General features: G+C 35.7%; 1 protein-coding gene across 4 annotated transcripts; it reads left to right on the top strand.

Annotated features, from left to right (window-relative positions):
* Positions 1-539: 539 nt before the first annotated feature.
* Positions 540-9,282, top strand: LOC148869260 (cyclin-A2-4-like). Of its 4 annotated transcripts, none has more exons than XM_088973626.1 (12): positions 540-842; positions 3,314-3,662; positions 3,954-4,251; positions 4,701-4,834; positions 5,494-5,586; positions 6,134-6,267; positions 6,414-6,489; positions 6,994-7,070; positions 7,167-7,200; positions 7,311-7,460; positions 7,541-7,675; positions 8,813-9,282. In XM_088973626.1, exons 2-12 carry the CDS (start codon positions 3,372-3,374, stop codon positions 8,867-8,869), a joined length of 1,479 nt encoding a protein of 492 aa, XP_088829752.1. In that variant the 5' UTR covers positions 540-842; positions 3,314-3,371; the 3' UTR covers positions 8,870-9,282. The 4 variants fall into 4 exon arrangements, with proteins under 4 accessions (XP_088829752.1, XP_088829751.1, XP_088829754.1 ...); XM_088973625.1 differs by having other exon boundaries at positions 540-847; XM_088973628.1 differs by lacking the exon at positions 540-842 and adding an exon at positions 2,320-2,472.
* Positions 9,283-16,417: the final 7,135 nt, after the last annotated feature.

Below are 16,417 nucleotides of genomic sequence, written 5' to 3'. Positions count from 1 at the left end.
TGATATCAAACAAAACTACTGATGTTTTCCCAAACTGCTTCCAAAAAAAAAAAATTACAACTCACACATGCCCAACGCCATTTTTAAGAGAAAAATGGTGCAATACCAAACACCTACTCACTTGTTGGGAGCAGATCTCAGCTATTACCTACGGCTCAATCTCCTGCTCCAAATTTGCAGGTCACGTTTACTCCATCATTTCGACCTCCTCGACCACAAAAATCTGGTCATCATTCACCAATTGAAATTATATGGATTTTATTTTGTTTTATTTTTCAAATAAAACTCAAAAAACAGAAAAAGTTATTTATTGCTTAAGACAGAAGCATGTGGCGTAAAGTTGTTCGATCACATGCATTTATCCAAATGCCCGAAATCATTTCAAAAATTTCAAACCGGGGCTACACTCGTAATTTCGCCTGATACACGATGACTAAAATACCCTAATTCCGAGTTTTACGAAGCCATGCGAAAGGTAATTAAGGAAAAAACGAAGGCTAATTTTGGATTATAAATGTCATCAACTGCAATAGTCAATTGGATCGAATGTCAAGGACTCAGGGCCGTTGTTGTAAATTAATCCAAATTTTCGCTGGAAAATTTTCAACTGTTCCTGTTATTTTATTTTTATATCTATTTTATTTTAATTTTCATTTTAGAAGTTTGAACTGTAGGACGTCCCGCTCTCGCAGGACGCTCCACTTATTTTAAGGACAGTCCTTCTCTGTGTTTCCCTTTGCTCACTCTCGCTTGCTCTCTGCTCCACTCGCATGTTCGTCTGTACGAAAACCCTACTCTGTTCTCCGGGCTGCCATTGAAGGTCTGGGAGCTTGGATGGCAGAGTAAGGTCAGCTTTCATGGATTTTTTGTTGCTTTCTTTTCTTTTGATTTTCTGTTTTTCTTTTCTGGAGCTGTAGAGTGGCTTACTTTTCTTGGTTTCCTATCGGTTTGGGCTTTTGGTTCTGTTTGCTAAACTCAAAGAGTTTTGCAGGTTTAGAATAAAATCTGATAAACATATGTTTTTGCTATACACATTGTGTTAATTTGTAATGACTCTTTGACTCCATTTATTGGCCTATTTTTCTCTCTCTTCTCTATTTTTCTTTCTTTGATTTTCTCGACTTTTCGTGGGTTAGTTTTACAATTTGTGGTTGTGAGGTGGAGGCCTTCTTTTGGTTGTCTGTGAGAAGGGATTTTTGCTATATGCTTGAAAAGAGAGTTCGGTTCGGATTTCTTTTCTTAAGTGCGCTTAATTTGCCTTGGTTGATTTCTTTTTCTTTTTCTTTTTTTAATACTTTGGTTTTGTGCCATTAGTTTCTTTTATCGGGTTTCTATTTTTTTATTTAAATTCGTAGGTGTTGGATTTTTGTTCTTTTATTTTAATTTTTTTTTCTGGTTTGTTCTAATTTTGGTGATGGCATTTTAGTTTTTGACGATTAAGTCCTTTTGATTGATCTATACGTGTTACTATACATTCATTGCTAAAGATTCATTTGTGGATGTAATTTGACATTTTTAAATCTTTGGCCCATAGATTGTTGCTCTAATTTTATTGAAGAAACTTTGTTATGGTTGTTTCTGTGAAAATTTGGTTTACATTCAATGCGTGTTATTTCTTTGATGTGTTGATATGTCGTGATCAATCTTCAGGGTTTAAGAACTATGATTAGAATGTCTCTGCTGTTGCTGCCCTCCTTTTTCTTGCATAATTGTTGCCTCCTTTGGTGCTCCTTTGCTATTATGCTGGTGGCTACATATAGAAGAAATTTTGAGGCTTTCAATTTGATTTGGAAAAGCATAGCTATTTTAGCAGTTTTGATTTTTAAGTTAATATGCGTCTTATCATCTTAGGGCAATAGCTCTTCCATTACTCCATGAACCAATGGAAAGCAGGGTATGAGTGGAAGGCTAGGCTTCTAAAATCCAAGTAGGTACCTATCTATTTCCAAATTTTTGCTAAAAAGGAGACTTTCTCCCAATCTGATACCTTAGACCCAAACTAATCTACCACTTAGAGAAAAAGAGCAAGAAAGTAGACATGAAAAGAGACATTCAACTATGACCTGGCAATGAGAAAGCCGGTGTTGAAATTTGATTCAATGCTGGTGATTATGAAATTGAATCAGTTTGTGTATTATCAACAAACAGCCAATTGTCCACTCATGAAGTTTCATGCTTAAACTTTAAAGTGCAGTTACGTGGTTCTCTTGTAATCTTGATGTCCTCTTATGCTTTGGGGTAGGCTGAAATTGGGATCAACTAGATGAGTGCACCCTGTGTGGCCTTGTTTTAAAGCGAAAGAGATGATGTATGATTATATTTCAACATTTAAGTTACTAGGTTTAACCTCAGCATGGCAAAGCCAAAGAAGTCCTAACATCAGAGAGCCCTTCATGTCAAAGCAAGAACTAGAACCTGACTAATAAGCATTGCATTAGGTGGCATGAGAGGAGAGTTGCAAGATGTTAGCAGGTCAATGCTTAATAATGTTTGTGAAACAGTGAAGAACTAGAAAGTATGCATATGTTTTTTTAAATGTGATATTAGAAAATTTTAACAGCTAAATGTTCTTGTTAGGTATTTCTTTAGTGAGCCATGTAATTCCATTGCAATTTTCATTGTTTCATGCACTTTCTGTGTGGTTTATGAATGAGCAGTTCACAATTGAAGTGTGATGATGGATATGTTCGAGAAATCAATGTTTATTTTCCCCTTAGTCTTTTTCTCTCAATCTATGTATTCATCACCATTCTCCACTTCAACTGTTTTGATTTTCTTGAATTTTAGTGGAATCAAATATTTTTACTTTATAAGATTTGATTCTTGTTTTGCTTCTACTACATGCAGCCATGTGAGCTGAAACATCAACTGTAATTATAACAAAACATTCCCCTGATATCAAAAAATGGCTGCTTTTCATCTAAAACAAAACTGGTAAACATTTTCAGATTTATGGGTTATGTAACTATATGTTGACTTTTTTTGCCTACTTGCCACATTATAGAGGGCTTTTATTGTTAATAAAGGGAAAATGGCAACATTTAGTTTCAGACTGTGCAGAAAGACATTGCCATGCTTGGGGTCTCATGGCTTTTGCTGTCTAGCAAGTATTGGACTCTCATAAATTGAGGCCCTATCTGGTTTTCCTTTTCTTCCATGAAACTTGTGTTTCTATTCACATTTTCATGCTTATTCTACCTGTATTTTATATAGTTGTGCAAGCTTATCTTGTTATAGTATGATGAAACTATATCATTCTAGTAGTCAGCCTAGCTCCTCCTTGCTTCAAATTAACTTCATCATGGATTTGCAGGTTTTAGTAAACTGCCTTTAAGTTTAAAGACACTATTGCTTCAACAAAGTTTGTGAATATGAAGAAAGGGAATATTGCTGGTTTTGGTGATCATACTATTCGTATGACACGAGCTCGTGCCGCAGCCTATTGTGCATCTAATGGAGTGCTTCCCTTGAAACCCTCCAAGAAAGAGGATCAGAAACGGGTTCTACGAGCAAATTCAAAAAGGGCAGCCTTGGATGAGAACAAGACTACTGCTCTTGTCACTGTATGCCTTCAGCATAAAAGGAGGGCAGTGCTTAAGGATGTTACTAATACCTGTTCTGAAAATTCATATATGAACTGCATAAATGCAGTTAATACTCAGGTCAATACCATTCTTGTAGTCTATCATACATGATTTGATCACTCTTTTGGATTTTTGATGCCATTGTGCATTGGGTGCTCAGAACAGAAAATTGGGGATATTTTCTAATTGCATGAGCATAAACAGCAATGTGACATTGCTGGTTTTGATGATTGGAAATTCAGCTATTATTTATTAATTTTTGAAAGTTCTTCTAATTTATTGGCAAATTTTTCTTTACTTCAACACAGAAACTCTCCCTTTCCCTTTTTAATTTTGAATTTGTTTTGTTTCAATTCTTCTTATCTTCAGAATAAGAATTCCAAGCAGGGTAAAAGAGGTCCTGTCAGGAAAGATTCAAAGGTGCACCCTGCTTTTGCTATAGAAAACTCTGCGGTTTTAGAGGATGTAAAGACAGGGATGGCTGAGGTGGAAGAGAAAATAGGGGCTATTGAATCACAGGAAGTAATGCTTTCGGTAGAATTGGAAGAAAATGTGTTAATTCAACCAAGTATGGAGAGTGTTGTAATGAGAAGTGGTGTATATGATCATGAGATTGAGAAACAGTTCTCTAGAAAGCCTTCACAACTCCAAAGTCCTTCAGGCAAAGGTTTTCTTTCTCATTCCTTTTTGTCTCATTGCAAATGTGCCAAACCTATCATGAAGTTATTGTATGATTTACTACCAACTCCAGTAAAATATCCAGTTTAAGGAGAACTTACACAACTATGTGGACCATATATTAGAAGAAAAAGGAAAAATAGCAATTATGTGGTGAAATATTGACCCAGCTGGATTGTTGAAAACTGGGGGTTGCTGAAACTTAGACGGTTTTCAATGGTTCTCACAGGTTGTAGATGGGTTAGCCTTTTTTTATATAAATCTGAACACTGCTGATCTAAAAAAACCTAATGGCAACTGCTTTCTGGTTCTGATTGCCTGATTGTCTGCTCTGGTCCAAGTCTGACAACATTGCTTTTAAGTAATGGTTCTCTCTTCTTTCCTAATTATATTGCTATTCTATAGAAAATGAGTAACAAATTTGATATTGCTTTGCAGACAAGCATAATCTTTGCAAGCATCTAGGAACTTCAAATTGTGTAGACATTATGGACATTGATTGTGACTTTAAAGATCCTCAATTGTGCAGCCTCTATGCCCCTGATATCTATAGTAATTTACTTGTTGCAGAGGTTTGTGGTGAAACAATAACCATTTCTTGTATTCTTTTGTTTCTAATTGTACTCTGTTGTTCACATTTCATTGCCCAGCATATTGTAGTTTGGTAATACATGTATGCTATCAATAGTGGAATCAATTTTTTTCTTTTTTTTTTTAATAAGCTTTCAGTGCCATCTGCTTCATGGTTTTGAACTGCCCTGCAACATCCTTGTTTTAAGGTTCTCTTTTAATGATGAAAAAAAATCAAAATAGCCTCACTTCTTAAGTTATTTTTAATATGAAAATGGATATTATTTACGATAGCTTAAGTAGGGAGGGCAGTTACTTGGTTTTTTCAATTTGAAAACTTAAAAATGAGGCATTGACAACTCATGCCCAAACTCTGAAGCAGTAGGATGCCAAAAACTTTGCTATAGTCCAGTGCTTCTTGTTTTTTGTTTTCTGAAACATTCTTTGATTCTAAATTTGTCATATGGCGTACTTTTAGTAGCAAAGGATTCACATTTAATCTGCCATGCACTTGGAAGTTCCCTATTAAGTTTGGACACCAAAGATATTTTTTAGGCCCCTTCAATTATGAAAAATTTATTGTTTTAAGATCAACTATTTCTTTTTTTCTTTTTGTATCAATGAAAGTCTTCACTTATGGTAAAAGCTCTTTTTTCCTCAGCTCATCCGACAACCTTGCTCTGATTTTATGGAAACAGTACAACGAGATATCACCCAGAGCATGCGAGGGATTCTGGTTGATTGGCTTGTGGAGGTCAGTGTAGTTAAGACAAGCAAATAAAGTTCTGTGCTAAACTTTAGGGCCTTGTGCTCCAACATAGAATAAAATGCCAACATTCTAGACTGGCCGTCCAACATTTCAAAATGTTATGTTATGTCAAAGGCACTCTGCATTGTGGTTTGTGGAAAATATTTTGCTACGAATGTAAATTCTTTTTTATTTTGATTTATAACTTGAAGTTTCATTAAATGAGGTGCACAAGTATTTATCTATGATTCTAAATACTTCATTGAATGATTTGCCTTTGGGAGTGCTCTAGTATCTTTCAGTATTTCTAATCAGGCTCTGGAAAAAAAGTAAGCAAATAGCAAAATCTTCATTGAAGTTTCACTTTTTTTAATTTCTTCTTGTTATGCTTCCAATCTGGCTATGGAAATAAGAATAAAAAATGTAGGTAATTGGTTTTGAAAAAAAAAGCATCTGAATTCTATAGTTATATGGGCAATTCAAAAGTTTAAATCTTCATGTTGCATGGAGCTTGTAGATTGTTAAAGGGTTTGTTACTATGTGTGTTTTTCAGGTTTCTGAGGAATATAAACTGGTTTCAGATACACTTTACCTTACTGTGTATCTCATTGATCGGTTTCTTTCTCAAAATTACATTGAAAGACAAAGACTTCAATTGCTTGGCATTACCTGCATGCTAATTGCCTCGTAAGTTCTCTCCTTCATTCATGTACACACACAAGCACACACACACACACACACACATACACACACTCCATCATAAAGAATGCATTTCATGCCTATTTTCTATGGCTGATGGAGGCTTCATTTTATTATTTTTTATGACTTTGAAGGAAGTATGAAGAAATATGTGCACCTCGTGTAGAAGAATTCTGCTTAATCACAGACAACACTTACACAAAAACTGAGGTATATTTATTCCTCCCATTTGAACTTTCCTTGTTTATCAACTTTACTGGTTTCATCTCCAACCTCCCAGCTTCTCTAGGGGTTCTAGCTCTTCCCCACTCCACTAGATGGTATTTTTTTTCTTCTCATTAGGTCCATTCCACAAAAAAGCTAGTTTAATGAAATATATTAGAATCAGCTAATACTATTTTTAAAATGACAATTAATGTAATATTATGGTTAGTAGTAATACAAGACATGTGATCCTTTTGTTTTTCCAAGCATAACACACATTTTCCAAGTGGGTGCTTCCAACCTTTATATATCCTTAATATTATGTATGTAAGCATTGTTTAAAGTTGCTTATTAGCTGACCCTATAGGACAAGGTTTTGGTGATGATAATTTAAAGCTGGTTATTATAAAAATGCCCGATTCTCTTGAAATCTTTTGGTTTTACCTGGAGAGTACTGCTTATTTATTTATTTGGGTATATAAAAGCCTCTGACTAAAAGTAAATTAACAGGTGCTGAAAATGGAGAGTCAAGTATTGAACTACTTGGGCTTCCAATTATCAACACCTACCATACAAACATTTCTTAGGTGAGCTCAGCTATCTATGTTCTAGTATCTCTTGTGACGTTCTATCCATCCAAGTTTCTAAGACATTCTTTTCTTCCAAACTTTTTCCTTTGACAGGAGATTCCTTCGAGCAGCACAAGCTGCTAACAAGGTAAGTGCCTGTCTTAGTTGCACCCCCAAGTTTGGAGAAAACAAAATTCATATTCTAATTTATTTTCAGACAAAAAGTAGTTCTGAAAACTTATCTATTTTTCTTTACAGGAACCTAGCCTTGAACTGGAGTTCTTGGCCAATTATCTGGCAGAACTAACTCTGGTTGAGTATGCATTCTTGAAGTTCCGTCCTTCCCTCATAGCAGCATCTGCTGTATTTCTTGCCAGATGGGCACTGGATCAGTCATGCCACCCATGGGTCTGCATTCTTTCCAGTCTTTTCTACGTTCTCCCTTCTACCTGTATTTATTCTGTACATTTATATTCTAATTCTTGCAGAGCCCGACACTAGAGTACTATACTACTTACAAGGCATCAGACCTGAAAGATACAGTTCTGGAACTACAAGATTTGCAAATGAACACCAAAGATTGCCCACTGCATGCTATACGAGAAAAGTATAGGCAAAATAAGGTAGGAACTAGATATTTTTTGTTTTCTTTATTCTTAAACCACCCAGTCATCAATATTTCATAACATTTCAAGCATAACTGTGAAGCTGTCTAGGTGATTCTGGGCGATAGTGGGGTGCCTAGTTGCCTAAGCAATAAGAATTTTATAAATTAAATAACAATATTTTTGCTAGCTCCCTACTTTTATTCATTCAGCATGCATATTAATTGAAAGAATAGTAATTCTTTTTATTAAGAAAGTTAAACTTCCTTAACATGGCAAATCATCGTATCTAAACGATAAAAATATTTTAAATATATTAATTTCAATACTTTCAAAAAATAATATTGATATAATAAGAATTTAATAGAGCAATTTTGTATCAATTAACAACGAAGGCTATAATATTATATAGGATAGATGATAAGGGCTTAGTTTGGAAGGGGTTGGAATACAAATATGTAGAGTGCAAAGCCTTATATTTTGTATTATTTTGTATGTATTTGTACTCTTCCCAAACTGAGCCAAAAGAGAAAAAGAACTAGGGTGGAGCTATTTTTCTCTTTATACTTCTATTCAGTGTTTTAAGAATCAGACTGGAGCAAAGAACTGAATGCTCTTTGGGTCCCAGTTTTACTGATTAACTGGGTGGTTTGCCCGTCCAACCCACCAAAACCGTCATTTAACCGGGGCCTGGAAAAGCCACTGGTTCCCAGTTTTCAAGATCTGACCGTCCGGCCTGGTCTGAGTCTTAAAACATTGCTTCTATTCTTTGTTTTTTTCTTCTCAAAACCCTTTGATCTTTTAAATTTCAATAGTAAAACTTTAATCCAATATAATATAAGATAACATGACGTAAAATAATGTAACAATTAGTAAATATACATTAGTAAGATGTAGCAATTAGAATGATATTATAATAAGAGGCCTGCCTTGTCATTTTTGTTCCCTAGATAGGTGTTTTATTGCTACAAGTCAAGGTGTTTAGGGGAGTCACCTAGGTGATGCCTTGGAAAATATAATTTCAAGCTTATACTAGGAAGTATGACCATGTAACTATCTTCCCATAAATAAGGCTCCTACAATTAGTATGATACAAAATTTTGTTTCTTATAATAATTGTTTCCTTTCATAATGTGGTGGTTACAATTCTGGCAGTTTAAGTGCGTGGCAGCTATGTCATCTCCAAAACAACCACTCGAAAGTCTCTTCTAAAGATCAAAGATAACAGTGCTAACTCCTCATTTCTCCAGACTGTTAACATACGGTTATCAACTGGAAGTCTCCTCTGGATATCAATATTTCTCCATTGAGGGTGTGAAACCTGAGATCTAATGTTAATTTCTTTTTGCCATTTAGGGTGTGAAGTCTCCTCTTTCTTTTCTGTTTATTGTTGCCGTAGCCTGTCATTGTATTGTTGAATTTTGGGGAGCAAGGGATACCCGAGATCACAAGTTGAGAAAGCCCAGAGACTAATTTATTTCAAACATCTCTCCCATGTAAAGTCACATGACAGCTGCTGAGATCAATTTTTTGGTTGTAACAATGAATGTAACATGTTGATGATAACTTCTTGTATCCAAAACCTGATTTAATTTTCTATAAAGATTTTTGTTTTTGTTTTTGTACTTTTCCTCTTTTTTTTTTTGGTTGTGGAAGGCTGAAAGTTGCAGTTGTTTCTTGAGAAGGTTATTTTTCAAGCAACTTCTCAAGAGAAAAAGAGAGAAAAAGGGCAGCGAATAGGTAATGAAGCAAAATCATGAATGACTTGCAATAGAGAGAAGTTGGAAATTGAGAAAAAAAGCAGATGGACTGAGTACTTTTTCTTTTTCTGTTTTTTTTTTTCTCTCTAAGCTAAAGTTCCTAAAACTGGGATTAACCAAAGGGTTCATGCTAGAGGTGAGGAAATAAGAGAAGAAAGCATATCAACCAAAATGTCTCAATTTCTAGTACTTAGAAAGCTTTATGACTTGATCATGGCCATCCCTAGATGATATATTGATGAAAAAAATGTGGAAGCAATTCCATGTTTTTTGGATTAAAACGTTAAGATGGTTGGCCTTGGTTTTGTTAAGTCAAGTGGGCAGAAATTTCTTTGAAGCATTTGCACCATGTTGCTTTGTATAGAAATGATTAACCAAATGTGGCTTGGATCAATCTTCTTTATTTTTTGACAAGTGAAGCTATATACATGCACAGCAAAGTAACATACCTTCAGCCAATATTCAGCAAGAGTTAAACCACCTGAAGTCTCAAGAGACCTAACCTTCTGAATGATAGAAACGAGACCAAAAAGATGGTCCAACCAACAAAGCACCAATGCTACTTGTTAGTTGTTACAATAAGAGAATCTGTGGTTTTTTGCAAGGTTTTTAAAACCAGACCGAACAGGGAGCTGTTCTGGGTCCGGTTCCTGGGTTGAATGGTCCAATTGTCCAGTCTGAACAGACAGCCTGCTTTGATAGAAAAAATTAAAAAATATAAAAAACAAAAAATGGCCAAAAAAATTGTCCGGGTTGACAGTTTGACCACCTGGGTCAGCAGTTTGCTGACCAAATCATGAAATCAACAGTTTTTGGCCAAAAAGAGGTTTTAGGGTAAAACAGAATCGGTCAGGTGACCGGTTTCCGGTTTTCTGGTTTGACCGTCTGGTTTTGAAAACCATAGTTTTTTTAGCATCTCCACTAATTGAGAAAACTTTTATTAATCAGATAATTTTTTTAAAATATTTTTCTGGAATGTCCTTTAAGGCTGTGTTTGGTTTGAAAGAAAAGGCAAACCAAGCACAACCTAAACATCTCCAAAGGAAAGCCTGAAACTTCTGAGGCACTTCCCCAAATCACAAGATGCTTCCCAAGAATGCATCATTTGATTTTGAAAATTGAATAAAGAAGAAATGAAGGGTAAAAGGCTTAAACACACCCTGTTTTTCTTAAATTGACTTAAAACATGCATTGAGTTTTTCAAAAAGACTTAAAATATACCTCGTGACTTTTTTCTTATCACTTTTTTTCTTTCAAATTCTTTCAAAATTTTAAAATATATCCTTAATTTTTCACTGATGTTGGGTGGTGGGTATATCAGTAAAAAATACTACAGCACAACAGGTTTCCAACTCCAAAATAGGATAAATAAAACACATAAATAAAGAAAGAAATGCGGCAGTGCCGGCTGAAGTTTTGATCATTTCAATTTGCGACTCTACTTTATCTCTAGCTGCAGCTTACATTGGAGAGAGAGAGAGAGAGAGAGAGAGAGGTGCTAATGTTAATATTTTACATTGTAAAATGCATTTCTTTTAGGCAAGTGGGACTGAATTTGAAATTTGAAATAATCTCCTTTCTCTCTTTCAAGTTTCGACCCATCAAATCCAGAATATAAAATGGAATAAATTCAATTTTCAATTTCCCTCTCTCTTCTCTCCTATTTTTCTTTTCACTAGTATTTAGTGTTTTTTTTTCCGTTTCTCCTCCATGTTTTTTCTTTCTTTCTTTATTTCCTTCTTCTTCTTCTTCTTCTTCTTCTTCTTTCATTTCACTTCACACCTGTTTCCTACCTAAAAAGGCAAAATAGGATTTTAGGAATTTTAAATAAGTTCACATGTGATGTTTCATTGATAGAGGGTCTCGTGGGGCCATTCCACAATCATTAGGTATATTTGAGTCTAGATGTTTTAAGTTAATTTATGAAAACTCAGGAGATGTCTAAGTTTTTTACCCCTTTCTTAAAAAACAAGTAAATAGTAAATCTATCACCTATGTGTTTGGATAAAACTCATAGTGAAACCAAACGATTCAAGGGGGGATATTCTGGACCACACCATCATCAGCCAACCTACCCATTTTATCATCTACTCTGGGTTCTGGGTTCGCTTATTTCCAGATGGGTTGGATTCAGACTCTGGGTGGGCTAATCAGTTTGGAACCTAACCTTTATTGACTCAACATGGACCAAACCCATTTCCTCATGCTAAAACAGAAGGCCGTCTAAATTGAATCTTCAAATCCATGGCTGACCACCTGGGCACCATGGATGGAAATGGAACCATGTAGGCCTAAGTTCTTCCATTCAATCTAAATCTATCCCTACTTGTCTCTAGAAATCTACACTTTCAATTCCAGGGATTGAGCTCGTTTTTGATTAAAAATTTAATAATATTATATTCCTAAAACCCCATTGGTTTTATTACCATAAATTAATGTAGCCTACATCAACACTCAACAGCCTTGTGCCATCAAGAAAAAAAAACACTCAACAGCCTTGGGATTCCTTTCAGCTTCTGGTAAACCCAGCTGCTCATCCACCCACTTTTTTGGTAAACCACCAACCCACTTGCAAATTTGCACCAGTAAAAGGAGTTCTGCTGCTGTAGTAGTATTTCTTTTTTCTATATATTAATTTTAAAATGTTTTCTTCTGTATCTTCTGAATGTTGGATAGGGTGGGGTTCCGGTTTCAACATCGTCTGAAAATGTCGGGCCAAGAAAATGGGCTAAAGGGCCCACAATGAAAGCTATATGCCACGGCAGAACCAGCACGACATTAAGCTGAGGTCAACGACATTTTAGTAGTTTTGAGAAGGACACAAGTGGTTTTTGGACATTTTGTTTCTATGTCCGGCTTCATCGTTATCTGCCCACGTTACACGTGTACCTGACTACCTGTGATTACTCCGTTGACCGTGGGCCAGTCCTCCCAACCTCCAACGTCGTACCAAGCTTCAACCTGCCCTATCTCTAAACCACATGTGTTTGGAAATTAGCCCCAATGACTAAATTACCCCTACCGTTGAAATTTTGAGACTAATTTAGACTTTTGGTTTGGATAGACATTTCTTGATGTTGAATAATTTTATGACATCTTCTGACTAATGCTTATTATGATGCTGAATCATGAATGGCCATTTGAGTGGCTTTCAGGTGGAGGACCTTATATTAAACCGTGGTTTTGAAAATCGGATCGGACCGGACAGTTGGACAGGTTGATCCAGGGAATCGGTCATGAATCTGAGTCTGATTTTGGACCCCGAAGCCATTTGACCCGGGTTTGGATAAGAGATCGGACCGTTTGACTCAGGATTTGGTGGTTAAAATGGTTCTATTTCTACTCTCACTTTTGAAAATCATAGATTAAATAGATTCATGGAAACAAAAATATAAACAACAATTCTCCCTCTCTCTCTCCATTTCTTTTCTCCCCATTTAGCAATTATAGTATCAATGCATTTACTGACATCTAGGGGTGAGCATTCGATTTGTTCAGTTCAAAACCAAATGGAAAAATTTGAAATTTTACAATTGATCTATCATAGGCTAAATTAAAATCCAACCAAAACCGAACTAAAATTTTATTCGATTATTTTGGTTAAAAACTAAAATAGAAATCCACCCCAACTAAAACAAGAAGAAGAAGAAGAAGAAGAATGGTTGCAGGTTGCAACCTCGCAATCTCTATCATCTGGTTGCAGCTCGAGGAATTTGAGGAAGAGAGGAAGATGAGAGGATTAGAGTTTAGAGAATAGAGACTGACGTTCTCAGGAATAAAAGGACTCTATAGACCAGATTCTAGAGAGTAGAGACTGATGTGCTTAAGAAGAAAATGAAGACTTTGGAAATGTATTTTTCTCACTCATTTTAGTTTTCCCTTTTCATTTAAACTTTTTGTAGTCTTGACATTTAAGTTTCGTTGTATTGGACTAGACAGCTTCTACTTTCTATTAAATCCTATGCAAGTATGCCTCTACGTATCAACTATCAATAATATTAAAGAAATTTATATAACTTTAAAAATAAATCAGTTTTTTCGGTTAACAGATTTGTGAACCATGACAACTGAAACTAAAAACCGAAATATAAGAGCACAGATTTTGGCAATCGAAACCGAGCCAAAAATTGATTAAATCAAAATCAAAATTTTAATTCGGTTTTAACTGAATTATGCTCACCCCTAGTGACATCTACAGTTTTTAAATCTACCTACAGCTAGATATTCCAAAGAGGGTTATAAAGAAATCAAGATATCTATTATCATATAGTAGCAAAAAAATAGAAGGAAATTTAGGGTCCTTTTGATTCGTAGTTGAACCTGAATCGGAATCCGAACCAAAATATTTGAGAATTGGAATTGGAATGGTCCACTCCCATAGTCTGTTTGATTCAGACATGAATGAAAATGAGAATTGGAATCAATAGGAATGACATTTCATTCCCAAAGAAGGGATAGGGAATGGCCATTTCTTCAAATGGGGGAATGCCACCCTAGCAAGAATGGGAATGGGATTCCAATTCCACCCAACCAAATAGTTGGAACTGGAAAAACCCATTCCCGTAAACCAAACAGGGCCTTAAAGTTCAATCCACTTTAGATATTTTTATTAGGTTTTTAGGTTTCATTTACCAACAACTCTAGATTCACCATCCCTTAAATTTTGATTCATTCACCCACGTGTTACTCTTCCAATTGTGCTAATGTTTATGATTGGGTCCCAATCTGTCCCAATCCAGTTCACTTTTTAGGGCAGATCAAGGAAAGAAAGGTTTGTGGCTTGTGAGGCGACTCATTTCTACTCTAGATAATTTGAACCAGTGCATTAATGGAAAATGGACTTGTTTTTATTGAAAGGCGACAGTAAAGCGAATCTATTGACTTATTAGTGACCAAAATTAATGGTTAGTTTTAGGGGGTGTTTGATCTGAAGTCTGAAAAAATTTGTTTCCTAAGATGTCAATCTCTTTTGAGAAATAATATGACCACTGTAAGGTGCTAAACCAGCTAGTTGGTAAGGTCTCTTAGTGGTTGTAGTGGAGACTTAGGATCGAATCCTACCTGCACCTGGGTTGGGGGATGGGTTACCCCCTTTGTGTAGCCCATCTGACCACAACTTGTAAACTTGCAAATAAGATTTGTTTCTTTCAGACATGGCCAAGTGCATGTGATTAGATGTATTTCAAACATTAGCAAATGTATGAAATAGCCCTACAAAAATAAAAATGATTTGTGGTGCCCCCTTTCTAAAGGGTCCGGATCTGTGTATTGGAACATCTCCCTATGGATGAAAAGGGAGATATTTTCGTACATGGTGCCAATCAACGGGTTGGAAAGGTCTTCTGCTGCTGGTCGTAGTGGAGTGCTTTGGGAATTTCTTTGGGAGGTGTGTCAGTTACCATTCTCGCCTGATAAATTTGTTTTTGTTTTTGTTTTGATTCATTTTTCTTGATAAAAATTTGTTGTATGTGCTTGGTTTACCATTAATGAGATATGTTCACTAGTCCTAAGCCTGGATAAAGGACAAGGGTTGTGTCAGGTTAATAGAAAATAAAGTTTTTTTTTTTAATTTTTTATGATTAATTGTGGATCTTGATGTGTCTTTTTTATTATTAGGTTAGGTTATTCCTCAAAAAACATGTTACACCTTAACCTGAGTGATGTGTCTAAAGTGCTAAAGAGAAATGGTAAAACAAGATTCATGTACTCCATACAATTGAGACTAGGCTTAGATGATGATAAGGCACATAAAGAATGCAACAACTAGGTACTGGAAATAAGTAGTTACCATCTACTTTGAACACATAAGTTCACCACCAAAAGGGAATTCAGCACTTGAGAATGAGCTCAAGTAATAACTTAAAATTGTTTTTGAACCCATTACTATCTTTACCGGCTGCATTCTTTCCAAGGTTTTTAAAATCGAGTTGGACAACGAACCGGTTTGAGGACCCGACTTCCCCAACCCGATGGGGCTGGGGATGGTGATTTTTTTGGCGAGGTGGGGACGGGGACGGGGATTAATAGGAATCCTTGGTCGGGGTTGAGGATGGGGATTGAGGTCCCTACCCCGCCTCGACCCCGATTATATATATATTATATTAAATATACTATTATATTATTTATATTATATTAGATATATAACAAAACATATTTAAAATATTATTTATTATTTTAAAATTTTATTTATTTTAAGTAAAATTATTTAAAAAAATATTGTTATTTAAAAACATTTTGGGGATTCAGTTCCCAAGGGGACCCCGTCCTCGTCGGGGATCGGGGATGGAGGACAAATTTTATCCCTGGCGGGGATCAAGGACAGTGGTGGGGGTTAATTTCAGAATCGGGGTTGGGAATATGATCCCTGCTCCGAACCCACCTCGTTGCCATTCTTAGGTCTGACTGCTCGGGTCAGTGGTCTACTGACCTAATCAACAATTTTTGGCGAAATAATGATTCTAGGTAAAACGGATCGGTTCCCGATTTTTTTGGTCTGGCCATCCAATTTTGAAAACCATGATTCTTTCACTGAGTTCATTTTTAAGTAGTCAAATAAGCATGACCTACTAAAATGTAACAATCTCATTTCAAAATGGTAGGGAACATAGGCGGTGTTTGGCATCGATGCCATTTTCTGAGAAAATGACGCTACATTTGTGCCACGTCAAAAAAAGCAATGCTTTAGAAAACAACCTCTTATTTGACATCATTTTTTTTTTAGAAAAAATGTTGCTCCAAACCATGCTTTGAAAATCGGGAAAGTGTGGTATGAAGAAACACCAAGTTCAACGTTTTCTCACAAAACAACCTGTTGCTGCTAGCAACGTAATAACGTGGCATCATCTTGGGTGTTGAATAATGTAGACCAATGTTGAAAACGGTTATACAACATTGGTACCAAACAAAACCAGTGTTGTTTTCCCAGAAAACAGGCTATGTGGTAGCACTGGTGCCAAACAAAAAAAGGATATGCTTTTTGAGAAAACGGTGCAACAAACCC

Source organism: Nelumbo lutea, chromosome 2 (assembly GCF_056320005.1).
Source record: "Nelumbo lutea isolate HS-2025 chromosome 2, American lotus-T2T, whole genome shotgun sequence".
NCBI classification, from domain to species: domain Eukaryota; kingdom Viridiplantae; phylum Streptophyta; class Magnoliopsida; order Proteales; family Nelumbonaceae; genus Nelumbo; species Nelumbo lutea.
This window is presented reverse-complemented; position numbering and strand designations above follow the sequence as displayed.